The 15,101-nt window shown below is 41.0% G+C and overlaps 1 protein-coding gene across 5 annotated transcripts in view; it reads right to left on the bottom strand.

The window, feature by feature from the left end:
- Positions 1-6,312: 6,312 nt before the first annotated feature.
- CNOT4 (CCR4-NOT transcription complex subunit 4) overlaps positions 6,313-15,101 on the bottom strand; it is a 109,451-nt gene continuing 100,662 nt past the window's right edge. For 3 of the 5 annotated variants that reach the window (XM_004594386.3, XM_004594387.4, XM_058681328.1), the window contains exons 11-12: positions 8,406-8,618; positions 6,313-7,700 (exon numbers count right to left, since the gene is read on the bottom strand). In XM_004594386.3, the coding sequence (XP_004594443.2) occupies positions 7,399-7,700; positions 8,406-8,618 (515 nt within the window). In that variant the 3' untranslated portion in view covers positions 6,313-7,398. The remainder of the gene's footprint in view (positions 7,701-8,405; positions 8,619-15,101) is intronic. The other 2 variants (XM_004594388.4, XM_004594389.4) reach the window with 1 other exon arrangement.

Here is a 15,101-nt window from a genome sequence, read left to right as displayed (position 1 = left end):
AGTGGCATAGTGCAGTGTGTAAACCTGGTATCCCAGATGGGTACTGGGTTCAAGTACTGGATACTCCAGTTCTGATCCAGCTTCCTGCTTATGGCCTGGGAAAGCAGTAGAGGGTCCCTGCACTCACGTGGGAGACCCAGAAGAAGCTACTGCCTAAGCCCAGTGCGACGGCCTAGTGAATAAATCCTCAACTTGCATGTGCCAGGATCCCATACAGGCACTGGTTGGTGTCCCAGCTGCTCTATTTCCCATCCAGCTCCCTGCCTGTGGCCTAGGAAAGCAGTAGAGGATGGCCAAAAGCCTTGAGACCCTGCACCCATGTGGCAGACCTGGAAGTTCCTGGCTTCATATCGGTTCAGCTCAGGCCATTGCAGCCACTTGGGGCAGACAGAAGATCTTTCTGTTTCTCCTTCTCTCTGTAAAACTACTTTTCAATAAAAATAATCTTTTAAAAAAAGAAGAAAAAGAAGCTCCTGCCTTCAGACTTGTCCAGCTCTGGCTCGCACAGTCATTTGGAGTGAACCAGAGGATGGAATCACTCCCTCTCTGTGTCTTTCAGATAAATATATAAATCTTAAAAATACATATTGTTGGTATAATTTCCAACAGCAGTTGTGTCCAACTCATCTTTCTGGGTTTTCTTCCATGTTTCCAACACAAACCCCTCTGTTCCTTCTGAACTAAAACACAAGCTCCAACAAGCCCCTCCACAGTCTCATTTCAGTTACTTAAGAGTTTCTTCTTCGACCTCCTCCCTGCCCAGCCTCCAATCAAAGTCTCTGCTCATCCAAAGCTCTTTCTTCTTGAGCTACCTTGATACTGTGCCCTCTGATATTCTTTGTTGTAGAGCTAACTATCCAAACAGTTTCAGGTCAAAAGCAGAGACTGTCTCAATTTTGTACCCCTTGAAGTACTTGGCATTATGTGCCCAGCCAAGTCAATGTGTTTTCCAATTGTCTGACTAAATTAAAGCCAAGTTTCTTAGTCCCATTGTGTCCTTCTTTGCATTTTCTTTTGAATGTAACTGCCCTTTAAATATTTTAGGCAATTACCTGTCCTTGTGCCTTATCTGTAAAATATCCCAAAGATGTTGGCTAACGTGTTTATCCAGTTGAACATCAGCACAACTCATGCACACAAAATAATCAAGCAGCATCTAAGGAGCTTCCCACTCCAAGTTCAACTCTTCCTACAAGATGGTATCTCTTTACACCCTCCACCATTTGGCGAAAATAAGATGAGAGCAGATAATGTCACCCTTAAGTAGAAAGGGAATCCAATCAAAGCCATGGATATATGTGGTTCAGCATCAAGAATGGGTTCTAGCTCTGCTATAGACATGGTAACCCAAGACAAAATTTGGCATGTCTACATTTGCACATGAAGGAGTCTGTAAAAGCTGAGGGATTCACACTTACTACCAACCACATAAAAGCTGAAAATAAGCCACAGACCACTGCTTCTCTTTAGATGTCCCTGAGCTATTTAAGTCCTGGAGGTTTAAAGGTACCTAGACAACACACAAAGTCCATTTGGCTATTCATTTCCTAACACCTGCAACTGTAAGGATGCACCACGGAAAAAGTTGTGATGACTGCACCAACGCCTGCTCAATACACTAGGTTTCCCTACTAGGTGTATCGAATGCAAAACATATTCTTTAGAAAGGTCCAGTCTTACTGGAATTATGTTGAACGTTTGGCTCCAATGTTTACCTCCCTTCCCAAATTGACTGGGTTCCATTAATGAAAATAATTATGCTGTTCTTAAGGCTTTAAAACAATTTTTTTAAAGAATTTATTCATTTCCTAAAGTTAACTTGTTCATAAATAACTCTAGGAATGCATTTCCAAATGTAACACTTCCTGTTAGGAAACTGCCTGTGAAGGTCTACAGGTCAAGTCACAGCTAAATTAGCACTTTGTTAACCAGAAGATTACTAATTTTTGTTACTATATATATAAACATTTCATGCTAATGAGCTGCCTGCCATTGTTTCCCTGTTTGGACCATTCAGGCAAAGGTTCACTAACCACAGCTGATAAGGGATTAAACTCAACATTATGTTTAGGATATATCAGCTTTCCAACTTGAAAAGTTTATGTATCTTAAAAATACAACTCTTTAAATGCTGACATAAATTTGATTAAAAACTCAAATAACATGTGCATTATACTCTACATCCAAGTTTAGGCAATCCTGTGGGTGAACACTAACTGAACTCAGCTCTTTATGGAGTTAATGCAGATAGTATAAAAATAGTTCTTACCTATCCTCAAGTATACTGAAGGGTAGGCTTATTATTTCTTCTCCTGCAATTCCTAGAATTCTTCTAATTCAACGAAGCCCAGAAAGTGATTTATGTTCATAACATACAGCAAGGTAGGCAGTGCTCATTGGTCAGTGGCCCAAGGATGCTCCATGAACCTCTTTTCCAATTATGCATAATAGTTTAACCAGAACACAAACATGGGTAAGATGACAGATCAAACCTATTTCTTTTATTTCTTCCTAAAAGTCCACTAAAGTTAAAAAAAAAATACATAAGCAGGAAAAACCAAGAGGAGACAGCAGCAACAACATGTGGTGACCCTAGAATGTGCATGTGACTCACCTACCTCAGGGAGACAAACTTGGCTGATGTGACAAAATCCAACCTGAAGCAAACAGTGGGGATCACTGAGACCTAAACCAATTCACATCAGGAAATCCTCAAGGACATAGAAACTGACAGTATCAGACATCCCCAAAGCAAAGGATAAAATGTGTGAGGTAAGACTCAAAGAAAGACAACCAGGCAAGCTCTTTTCACAAGCTAGCTCTTAAGGATTCATCCCTCAACTCCACATGATAGTGTAACTCTACTTTTCAAACATGGGCAAATATTTAGAGGCTATTATCTCTAGATAAAAAAACACTAAAAACAAGAGGGTTCAATAGCATATACATTATAAATGTAGTGACCACCAACACAGCTCTGAAACAACTATAGGCTCTTACCCTGAAGGCCATCTCCTGTTAAGATTACGGAACTTGACCAGATAAGAGACAAGGCCACAGCCAGACACAACAGATATTTCTCAGAAGAAAAATGACTTGGAATTTCCAATAATGAGTTAAGATTTGAAAAGCACCACTCATGTTTTTAAAACTTCTCATCAATTTTGAGTCTTGTTCATGAGTTGGTAACCAAGGATTACCAAGCAGCTGAGAATTCTGTAGTATGGAAGACAGAGATAAAAGGCAACAGATAAGATTAATTTGTAAAAAGGAGCGACAATGCAAGAAGAAATCTTCCCAGGGAGAGAAGCATATAATAGAGAATGGAGACATTTCAATCTTTGAATAGTCCAGAAATTTCAATCTTTGAATAATGGGATTTTCAGAAATGGGGCACAGAAAAAATAAGGGCAAGAAATTCACTAATGAAATAAGTCTAGCACACACAGCAGACATAAGAATCTGAGATGCCAGATTTACATAGGCTACTGTATGTCCACTGTGTTGAGCACAATGAATTAAAATAGCCCTACCAATGACTTTCACTGTGAAATTTCAGAACAGAGAAGACAAACTTGCCACAGGTATCCATAGAAGGACGAAAAAGAAACTACACACTAAAAACAAGAGTGGCTTGAATTTTTCATCAACACAGAAAGCAAATACTGTCTCCAAAATTCTGAAGGAAGAAAGTATCTACAACTTGGAATCACTAATTGAGATAGCAGAATATATACTGTACTCAGGCATGTAAATTTTCTACAATATTTATCATCCACATACATTTTTTCCCAAATTACTATAGAATGCCATTGCAGCAAAATGGGATGAGAAAACCAGAAGCTCTAACTCTGTAAATCAAACAAGTGTAGATATATAGAATATATTGACTGCATATATGGGATCTGATTGTTGTGATCAGAGAGACACACATACTGAGGGCTACCAGTTACAAAATTGAATTCCCACTGCATGCACCAACAGCACACTTCAGTCAGTTTGGTCCAGGTTCTTTGTATTTATCTGATTTTGACCAAATCTAAGAAAGTTTGCTTCTCCCTTCATGTTCTGGTGAATTAATCTTAAACCTACCCTCTTCTCCACAGGTGTTGTGCTTTGCTGTGGAGGACTGCAGGGAAGCTGTTGTGAGGAACGACACAATGGCCAGAGTGTCTGCTGTGTGGCACTTCCTGGCCTCAAACTATTTGAATCAACCAAATAGTAACAAGCAGCCCTGACTGAATCCTGCAGAGGAAATGGTGAAACCTAGAGCCACAGAAGAGAAACACGGTAACTCCCCCAATGACCTGAATTTAGATTTACACCTGGGGTGACCTCTGGTACCATATACACAGTTCTCCATCTGATAATTCTGTAATACTTAGTGGTCAGATGCAGATAAAGAGACCAACTTTCAGTATTACTAATTGTTTATAGGAAACGCAGTGATCAAGCCATGGTCTTCATCGCCTGATGTCCTGGGCCCCTGCTTCCAGGTAAACAAGCTTATATTTTATACGTCTTAAGCCTGGGACACTGCTCTCTTTTATCCAAATCTTTAAATGTCTCTACTGGGCACAGGGCTAGCGTCCCAGCTGTTCTACTTCTGGTCCAGTTCTCAGCCAACACACCTGGGAAAGAATGAGAATGTGATCTGAGTGCTTGGGCCCCTGCACCCACGTGATAGACCTGGAAGAAGCTCCAGGCTCCTGGTCTTGGCCTGGCAACCCAAGCTGTTACAGTTGCAGGAGTAAATCAGAAATGGAAGATTTCTCTCTGTGCCTCTCTCTCCCTCTTTGAAACTTGGCCTTTCAAGTAAAACTTTTAAAAATGAATAAGGTAATTATATTTAAAAAGATGATAGTTATTGAAAAGGAAGTAGAATTGGAAAGAGGACTCTAGGGGACTTGAGATACTGCTAAAACTATTCTTAATCTAGTAGCAGGCACATGGCTGATGATTGTTTAATTCTGTTCTTTAAATGACAGCCATGCTGGAGGATGGTGTGGCGGTGTGGCACGTTAAACCATAGCATATGATACCAGCATCCCACTTCAGAGCGCCAGTTCAAATCCTGACTGCTCTGCTTCCAATCCAGCTCCCTGCTAATGTGCCCTGCTAAACATGGGGGGTTACTCAAGTGCCTGAACCCCTGCCACATACACGGGAGACCAAGATGGATTCCTGAACTCTACCTGTATCAGCCCAGCTGGTGTGGCCATTTGGAGAGTAAACCACTATGCCTTTCTGGTAATTTTTTAAATGACACATGATTTTTTCTAAGTTCTTCTACATGTACGATTCATTAAATATGCACACAACTGTAGCACAGCCTTGTAAGTGGAATACCTATTTGTTTACAGAAAAAGAAGTGTTTTTACTGATACATCCAACCTGGGGTTCTCCTAAACACCCAAAATGTTCAATTATAATCACTGCTTTCTGAAGGATATCTGTGGGTAGGGCCTGTCATTTTGCAGGATGATGTAAGGTTTAGGAGAGAAACAAAACTCAGAGAACAAAGGAAACCTGGTCATCTCCTCTCCTAACACAGTAAGGGTTCGGTTAATTTTACAAAAAGAATTTACCACCCACTAGGCCAAGTTTGCTTACGGCGATGCCTATTTGAGGATACCTTGTTTAAGTTTCTCAAAAATGGCAACCCTTTTTAACAAATCCAATACAAAGTCAAGGTAAGGATAAGAAAATAAATGCAAAACCATAGAATGTACTATTTACATCTATTTAATTCTTCTCACAGAGATCCCCTTAGGAGAGATGGCTAACCTATGCCAGGACTGTGGCAGGGAACATTCAGTTTCCAGCCTCTATGGTTTCCATCAGTGGTGGGATCCACTTCCGCAGTGGAGTGCTGCCAATCATGCCCAGCTGCCAGGGGACTCAGCAATATTCACATCAGTGTTTGCCCTTGGAGCGCCCACAACCCGGTGCTCCTTACGCAGAAGGCTGCCTGTTACTCCCACCAGGTCCCCACAAGACAAGGAGCATCTCAGCATGTGAAACAATCCAAACACTCCTGGGCTCTCCAAGGCATCTCAGTTGGGAAGGTTTGGCCTTCGCAATAAAACCACAGAAAGAGGTATCTTCTGCACTGAGCCACTGCAGAGACATTCCTGGGGACGAGCTAGGCTGCCCTTCAGAAATGGCTGTGACTGACAATAAACGAGGTTCCTAATTTCTTCTTTGAAACTGCTTCTCCTACCACTAAGGAAATCACGGATGGCACCTGTCATGAAAAGCTTCAAAATCACATGCGACAAAGTGGAAAAGACAAAAACAAGAACCCAAGGGTCTTCATCAAGTTTTCTGTTTTATTTAAGATTTTAGTTTTAATTCTGAAGAAAGAGGTACATGTCCTTGTTTTTAGTTTTAGCGTCAGGTTATAACCAGGTTTCTGTTTTCTTTTCTCCTGTCTTTTCAATACTGCACGAATGTCCAGGAACTATAGGGTTAAGTAAAAGCTGCAGGTGAGGAGGTCAGAGATTTGCTCCTGATGGTGACTACAGCCCCAGAGCACTGCCCCCTCAGAGTGCCCTCAAGGTAAGGTCAAAGAAAAAAGAGCCAGACAGAGGAGAAAGACTGAGGAAATCACTTCTATTTCAGCTCTTACATCATGTATAGGTATTAAATTTGTGAATATCTTTTCTTTAAAACATATGAATTTGCTTGAAATCTAAAGCCAAAAAAAATTTTTTTCTCCTTAAAATCACTTCTCCTCTCTTCTTATAAACTCTTTATCAATAGGCCAGTAAGTTATTACTACAGATCAATTTGTCTTTCCATCAACTTCCAATAATTCTTTTGCTTAAACCACACAATCAAGTCCTTCCCCATTAACCCACCAAAAGAGTTAAAAATTAAATTAAATTAAAAGCTTTTTTCTGCAATAGTGATAAGCTGAATACAAGATGGATGCCAGGACCACCGCTTTCCCCCATGCATTTAGCAATCTCATTCCAATTAACCTGGTTTTCAAACTTCTGCAGTTGACAATGCATTTACGTGACCTTTCCTATAGATTAATCGTCATTTTCTGCTAAGCAGATTATGTCATTATTATGCGCAACAGACAAACAGTAATTTTCTAAGTATCGAGACTGCCCTTTGATTTCTTTTTTTTCCTTTCCTTAAAAAGGCATTTTTTTAAAAGAAACATTCAACAGTGTCACTCTAATGTTGGATCAACAGAAACTTTCACAATTAAAAAAAAATGGTAATGACCCTGTGATCGCATCGCATCTGGGGGTAGGGAGAAAAAAATTTGATCAGGAACTGGATTCTTCAGAACGTAAGATGAGAAGGGAGCTGTGGTTAGGCTGAGAGAGAGAAAGCAGAGTGGGACAAATCCTGCATTTGCTAATGATTTCTCCTCTTTGCCTAGTGGCGGTCCAGTGTTGAACTCTGTAGTAAATCTGTGGGGGTTTTGCTGGGGGGTCTGAAGGCTGTCTGGAAGCCTGGGGGTGGGGAGTGGAAACTGGAAGGATTTGAAGGAGGAGGGTAGGGATTCCAACTGGCTCTGTGCAGAGGGATCTGTGTGCTGAAGGGGGCGCTGTGGTGCGTTTGTGATGGAGCAGCACTAGGGCCGTCCATCTCTGTGAGGGCCTGAAGGGATTTTAGCCAGTGTGGAGGATTGTCGTCTTGAAGAGAGTCTAAACTGTTTCCTGAAGATGCTGGAATACCTAAAGGAGAGAAAAGAAAACACGAAGAAAACAGGGTGAGTTTGTGCAGGAGGAGGTATGCAAAAAAAAAAAAAAAAAAAAAAAAAGTGTTAGACAACAAAAAGGTTTAGTTTCTCCAGCAAGGAACCCAAAAAGAAATGACAACTTGAAACTCCTTCCATGTAAGATCTTTTAAACCTTGTTTCTTTTATCCTGCCCCCACAACGACCACGATTTATTGTCACACAAACCCTTGCCTCCACTTCAACTACAGACTTAGTCCCCCAATGCCATAGAGGTGGAGCTGCAAAAAAACAATTGCCCGCAAGGTGGTATTTCCCAATCATACTTTTCCTTCTCTAACAGGGATACATCAACAAGATAGCCTTATAATAGAGAGCTTTATTAAAAAAAAAAAAAAGAAAGAAAAAAAAGTGGAGTATATTCCTTTTAGGAGGCTAACTCAGATCCTTTTGAACTTTGAGGCCTACAAAACACACGCAGGCTGCCAGGTTAACACCTACTTAGACCAAAAGAAGCAAACCAAGGCACTCCACGCCTCTGGACAGGACTAGGTTGACAGGTCCCCTGAGAATGAGACAAGCCACCCCAAGTTTGTGGCTTTGTGAAAAGAAACAGTTGTTGAAGAGTTCTTTTTTTTTTTAAAAGCTGTGCTAAGAACAAACTGATGGCAGTGAGTGGAGCTGAAGGGAGCGAGAGAGTTACCTGTGATGATGGCTGGGTCTGTCCAGCTGCCAGGGCTTTCCCAACTCAGGCTGTCGCTGGTGGCAGTGTTGGACGTTGGTGCACTGTGGTTGGCGTTGGAGGGGGAGGAAGAATTGGGCAGTCCACCAAAGTTGATGTTAATGTTGGGTAGAAGTGCCCTTAGCCCGTCCTGCCATTCCTTCATATTTAAACTCTCTACAGAACTGCTGTTGTCTGGGAGATTTACCAACAAAAAAATGAAACATAAAAAAAAAAAAAATAAAAAGCTGACGTTAGAAACATGTGCTGTTCTTCAGTGGTTAAGCGGGAGAAGAATTACTCTTTTCTTTATTGAGCATTTATAATGGGTTGTCCTAGCAAGACAAACTCAATTAGGATTCTGCTCATGAGCTCAGAGTCCCCCCGAAGCTGAGTGAGGAAAAAACTGCTCTGGGGACAGAAGGGGGAGCCTCTTGTCTCTCCTGAGCCTCCTCATCATCTCGTGTGCGCACGTCACTAATCCAGTTCAAAGACTCAATGCTCTGGAGCACAGTTTGATTGCTGCTACATTATGAAGTATCAATTAGCAAAGTTTTTTTTTTTTTGACCAGCAGAGCACTACGAAAAAGAGCAGGTGTGCAGGTCCACTTCAGAAGCCTATTTCTGAGCCCGCGGAACAGAAGAAAAGTAATTTCCTGAACAATCATAAGCCAATAGGAAAAGGAAAAATTTTCCTGATTATCAAATGATACAAATGGTTTTCAAAGGTGAACGGTGGTAATGAAAAGACTTTTGAGTCTGAAAAAAATACTTTTTGATTAGTCCAAAGAAGCAGGGTCCAAGACACGTCTTAGAATGTCTAATGCAGCCTCCCTACTGCTCTCCAACAGCTCTACGGTTTATTAAGCGTGCGAGTCCCGGGGTCCTACAGTTCTCCGGGTCTATTTATGAATAATATCAACTATAGTAAGACACTATCAATGTATAGAGGCTGGACTGCCCCCCAAGGGTAAAGTCTAACAACTACTTAGAATACGTGTTTCATTAATAAGAGGAACACAGGTGAAATTACCAACTGGAACTTCTGAGGGGGAAAAAGAGGCAATGGAAAACATTCCTGGCTCTGCAGAACTGATTAGCAGTCAGAATGAAGGACGATGAGGAGGGGAGCAGGATGATAATGACATTCTACCAGGCACAGTTTGTGCAATTGGATGAATTCAGATTTTTCTTTATATAATTTTGCTTCGCATCAATCACTGCTCTATGCCACATTACATTATGTTTCAGCAAATGAGGGATTTTTAACTCAATTGACCTTATTCATAAAGAGATACAACCAAACCCCATGTGAATCATCTCTGAGGTTACTTAAAATCAGGAGAAAACACTCCGCTATACAAACAAAAGGCAATGCTCCAAAGCGCCTTTCAAGGTCGATATCCTCGACCAAATGTCCCCCTTTTGAGAACCTGCATACGGGTTCTCACTTGCAATGCTGTGCAGTCTAGCAGCCATCCTCCTAGGCACTGGATCCCCACAACAGCCCTGTGAGGTAGGCAGAGAATGATCTGTATTTAACAGACAAAAAAACCCCAAGTTCACAGACCTTACTACTGAAAATATGAATCCTGCTTCTATCACGATTTTTTTCTTAAAAAATACCATGCTCCCTATGTTTATCTACTTGGTGTAACTAATAACTGAGGATTTATTTGTTTGTTTAACAGGTCAACTATGTACGGGAAAACCTGCAGCCTATGACACACAAAGAAACACAGAAGCGCCACATTATTTCCACTGGCTGTGGCTGGCAGGACAAACAGCCTGGCTGACGAACACAGTAGATGTTTCACAGACACCAGAAAGATTTCTAACAAAACATACAATCATTAAACTCTCCCCTTGGCTCTGTGTCAGCACAAGACATAAATAAGGTCACAGTGATAAACTGAAGTCTTAGAATGTCCTCAATTACAGAAAAGTTTGGGTCTAGGACAAATCCTATCTGTTAAAGCTGTCATATTATCAGGCTAGCTAATTTTAAATTGTTTATAATTAACCAAAAGTCAAACTCCAAAGAAGAAAAATTTCAAAGAAAGGAAATGAAATCCTTCTGAAATTAAAAGAAAGAGAGAGAGAGAGAGAGAGAGAGAGAGAGAGAGAGAGAGAGAGAGATGTACAACTACATGGAAAAATGTCTCAGGAAGATAAGTACGTATGAGAAAGGTGGTCACAGTCATTAAATAAACTGACACGGTACACAATGGGTTAAGCTGTTGCCTGTGACTCCAGCATCATATGGAACATTGATTCAAGTCCTGGCAGCTCTGTTTCTGATCCAGCTCACCTGTTAATGTGCATGGGAAAGCAGTGGGAGACAGCCAAAGTCCCTACGCCCCTGCACCCATGTCAGAGATCTGGATGGAGCTCTGTTCTTCAGCCAGGCCCAACTCAGGCTACTGTGGCTATTTGGCAAGAGAACCAGTGAATGGAAGATTTCTTTCTGTTTCTCCCTATCTGTGTGTTTCTGTGTTTTAGACAAGTAAAATAAACCTTGGAAGGAAAGGAAAGGAAAAAGGAAAAAGGAAAAAGGAAAGGAAGGAAGCTGGCATTGACAGAGGCCTGGACAAAGCTCCTGGCTTCAGCCTGGCCCAGTCCTGGCCACTGCGGCCATCTAGGGCGTAAGCTAGCAGCCAGATCTGTCTCTCTCTCTTGATCCACAAGTCTTTGAAGTAAATAAATAAGAAAGAGTTGGGGGTGTGTAGGGTGGGTGAGGAAGAGGGGGAGAGGAAGGAAGGAAGGATAAGGAGAAGGGCAGGGCAAGGAAGGGAAGGCAAGGGGAGACGACTATGCAGGGAGCAGTGCTGTGGTGCAGCACGTTAAACTGCCACTCGCACTGTCAGCATATCCGGTGATAATGGTGGATTGAGTCCCAGCTACTCCATATTCAAATCCACTTTCCTGCTAATGCTGCTGGGAAACAGTGGAAACACCGTCCCAGGTACTTGGGTCGTTGCATACATATGGAAGACAGGATGGAATTCCTAACTCTTGGTTTCCACCTGGTCCAGATCTGCCAGATCTGGCCGTTGCAGTCATTTTGGGGAGTAAACCAGTTGGTGAAGACGTGTGTGGGGGGGAGAAAGAAAGATCTATGCAGATGATAAGCCTTTGTTTTCCACCAAAGAGGAAAATAACATATAATTCACTAAAACATGTACCTTTCATACTTATACAACTTTTGTTTTACATTTCATGACACAAGAAATTCAGAAATACCTAATGTTGCATTAATATTATAAGACTTGCATTTATATAATGTTTATTGGAAAATTAGTATTACAATATAGTCAAAAGACAATAAGGGGGTTTATGGGAACTCTACTTCCCACTCAGTTTTGCTGTGAACTTAAAGCCACCCTACTTGACAAAGTATAATTTTTATTTTTTTAAAAGGACATTTGGACCATGTAGTAGGCTAATAAAAATCAAGTAACAGTTAAGTTAGCCAAAAAAATTTAGCAATGGCACACATGATGGAGAAACAATGTAAAACTTAGATCCTACCAGGTATACTGATTATAAGATTCCCTGGGAAATTGGCTAGCTAGTTTGTAACTGAACAATCTTGAATGCCCCTCACTCTATCAACACATACCAAAAAGCCATATCCTTAGACTTCTGTGCAGCCCACTGGCACAAGTGTTGATTTACAGCGAAGTCCAAATGTTATATCGGAGTGGGCTGACTTCTTTAGTTATTGAAATGGGACCACATTGCAAGTAGCTTAGAAGAAACTGTACTTTCACTTATCTCCTGCACAACTGCTATGCCAAATGTTGGCATAAAGAAAGAATAAAACAAAGGACGGCAGCCTGAATTCTTAACTGGAGTAGAACAGCTTATCACACTCAGTCTGGTCCAGCTCCATCTGAAGCCACCTTCTTCGCCCCACTGCATCTGACCCAATCTGTTTTGGTTGAAGTGACTCAAATAATTCTTTCCCCTGAGATACACACTGTAGGGCTTATCCAAAGCACTAATGACATTCTGGATTACATGTTCTACGGAGGGCTGTCAAAGCACTGCAGTATGTTTAGCAGCACTGGTAGCTGTTAGTAATTAGTTCTAAAGCTATCCACCACCGCATTCCACCCCAATGGTGGTTACTATCAACATTGTCTTTAGACACTGCAAAAGTCTCCGGGAAAAATCTCAATGAGATTTACCGTAATTAACTATGTAGATTGTCAAAAATACAATAAAAAAATCTCAATGAGAATAGCTCTAGAGGTCTAAATAATCCCATTAGAACCTATATCTTCATGACTAACAGTATAAGGATGTTGCTTGCTCATTCAATTTGATGTAACTTCATTTCCCTTCATTGAAAGAATTGAATATGTACAGATTTGTGGGACTGATGAAGGAAACATCTGGCTGAGAATTGCAGACAGGGTACATAAGACTAGCACTGTAACTTTGGGTAGTCTCTTAGTATTCTGGCACATCTATTTCATAAACAACAATAGCACCTGCCTTTACCCTTACACGGGTAAAATAAAATAAAGCAATTTAAAGTACATTTATTATATGACGGCAATGAATGCTTATCCAGTGGTCAATAGTAATGATCTACAATGACTTTCCTAACAAACCAAGGCAGGGGATTTCTTGTTTGCCTGGAACTGGTCCTATGCACAGGTCTCTTCTTAGGAACGCAGGAATAACATCATTCTCATAGAGGTATTGTATAACCTATCTAATTAGTAAGTTCTCTCATCACCAAAATATGCAGACAAATAAGATGCAGAATGGTACTTCACTTCCCATAAGACCTGAAAGACCAAACTAAGTATAATGAAACAGACATTATTATATTTTATATCTAAAATAATATTTATTTTTCTTGTGTAAGGCATTAAGTTAGAAATAGTATTGGGGAAGGATTTTCCTTTTAAATTATCGTTAAGATGCTTAAATGTTTTATGATGCTAAGACTAATTTTACTTTAGAACATATAAATATGTACAACACAACACTTTTCAGTTTGAGGGCAGGAGAGGGGAATAGGTTGCTTTTTACAGCTTCATTTTTGAACACAGAACCAAAAGAAATACAATTTACACAGTAGTTTTAAGATCATTTACACTGTGTAAGAAGTGTAGTCTGCCTTCTAAATGCCCGGCTCAGAAAACTTACTAAAGAAGATACCAAGTCTGCTGGCTTGGCAGTAGCCCAACTCCCACCCAATCCATACCAAGTTAATCATCACAGGCTAAGCAAGTTGACAAATCCAATAAAACCAAAGCAACTGTTTGCTAAGTGCTTTCAGTGTGCAATCACAAACATGCTGACATCACGACCTCTGTTCTCAAGAAGCTTAAAGTCTAGACAGTGAGAAAACGGAAAACATACCAAGAGCTCAACAACTGCAATCTACAAAAAGCCACAGAAGAAATAAAGCTGGTGTTGTGGTGTAGTGAGCTAAGCCAATGCGTGTGCTGCTGGCACCTCATCTGGGCAACTGTTCATGTTCTGGCAGCTCCACTTAAGATCCAGCTCACTGCTAATGTGCCTGGGAAAGTAGAAGAGGATGGCCCAAGAGCTTGGGCCCCTGTTGCCATGGAGGATACCGCCAAAGCAGCAACTCATTTCTGGCTCCAGACTGGCCCAGTTCCAGCCACTGCAGCCATTTGGGCAGTGAACCATCAGATAAAAGATCTCTCCAATCGCTAATTTTGTCATTCAAAAAAATAAGTAAATCTTTTAACAATAATAATTGTAGGGCCCGGCATGGTAGCCTAGTGGCTGAAGTCCTCACGTTGCATGCCCAGGATCCCATATAGGCACCAGTTCATGTTTCAGCTGCTCCACTTCTCTTCCAGCTCCCTGCTAGTGGCCTGGCAAAGCAGTCGAGGATGGTGCAAAGCCTTGGGACCCTGCACCCGCATGGGAGACCTGGAAGAAGCTCCTGGGTCCTGGCTTTGGATTGGTTAAGCTCTGGCCTTTGTGGCTACCTGGAGAATGACTCAGCAGATGGAAGATCTTTCTCTCTGTCTCTCCTTCACTCTATAAACTTGTCTTTCCAATAAAAATAAATCTTCAGGAAAAAAAAAATCATTGTAACTTCTTTAAAAAACAAAAAAGAAATGGTCAGAGTTGGACATAATTAAGAAACACTACAAGATTTCAGTAGAATAAGAGGCCAGTGGAGCACACGTGGAAACATACTGGTCAGTGCAAAAGAGTAGCATTGATAAGGTTGGTGTTTTAGTTACTACAAGGCCCTTGAGAACCTGAAAATCTAACAACAGGCTGAAACTATCTGATTTTTTGTTTTGTTTTGTTTTTAACATTAAGTTGTCTAAATACTTACTAGGAGGTATACAGAAAGACATTATAAGTAACAACTACGTTAGAAGGTAAAATTAAGCTGTAATCTGGTAACAGACTTTCTAAAACATCCTAAATCAGGAAAAGCTTAGGCAGGTGAGCCCAGTCACCATTACGGCAGACAGAGGGCTTCTTTCTGTTCCTCACATTAACTGTGCCATGTTAATGATTACAGAATGCAGAGCAGAGGCAGCAAAATGTGGGCAAACCTGCCCCTTACAGTGGGTGCACACCAGAAAAAAGCCATGGACTTGTTCCAGTTTACAGAAAATCTTCACTTGAAAGAATGGAGGGAGCTGAAGGGACAGAGCTCTAGGA

Source organism: Ochotona princeps, chromosome 25 (assembly GCF_030435755.1).
Source record: "Ochotona princeps isolate mOchPri1 chromosome 25, mOchPri1.hap1, whole genome shotgun sequence".
In the NCBI taxonomy this organism is placed as follows: Eukaryota; Metazoa; Chordata; class Mammalia; order Lagomorpha; family Ochotonidae; genus Ochotona; species Ochotona princeps.
Note: the sequence above shows the minus strand (reverse complement) of the source record. Positions and strands in the feature narration are given on the sequence as shown.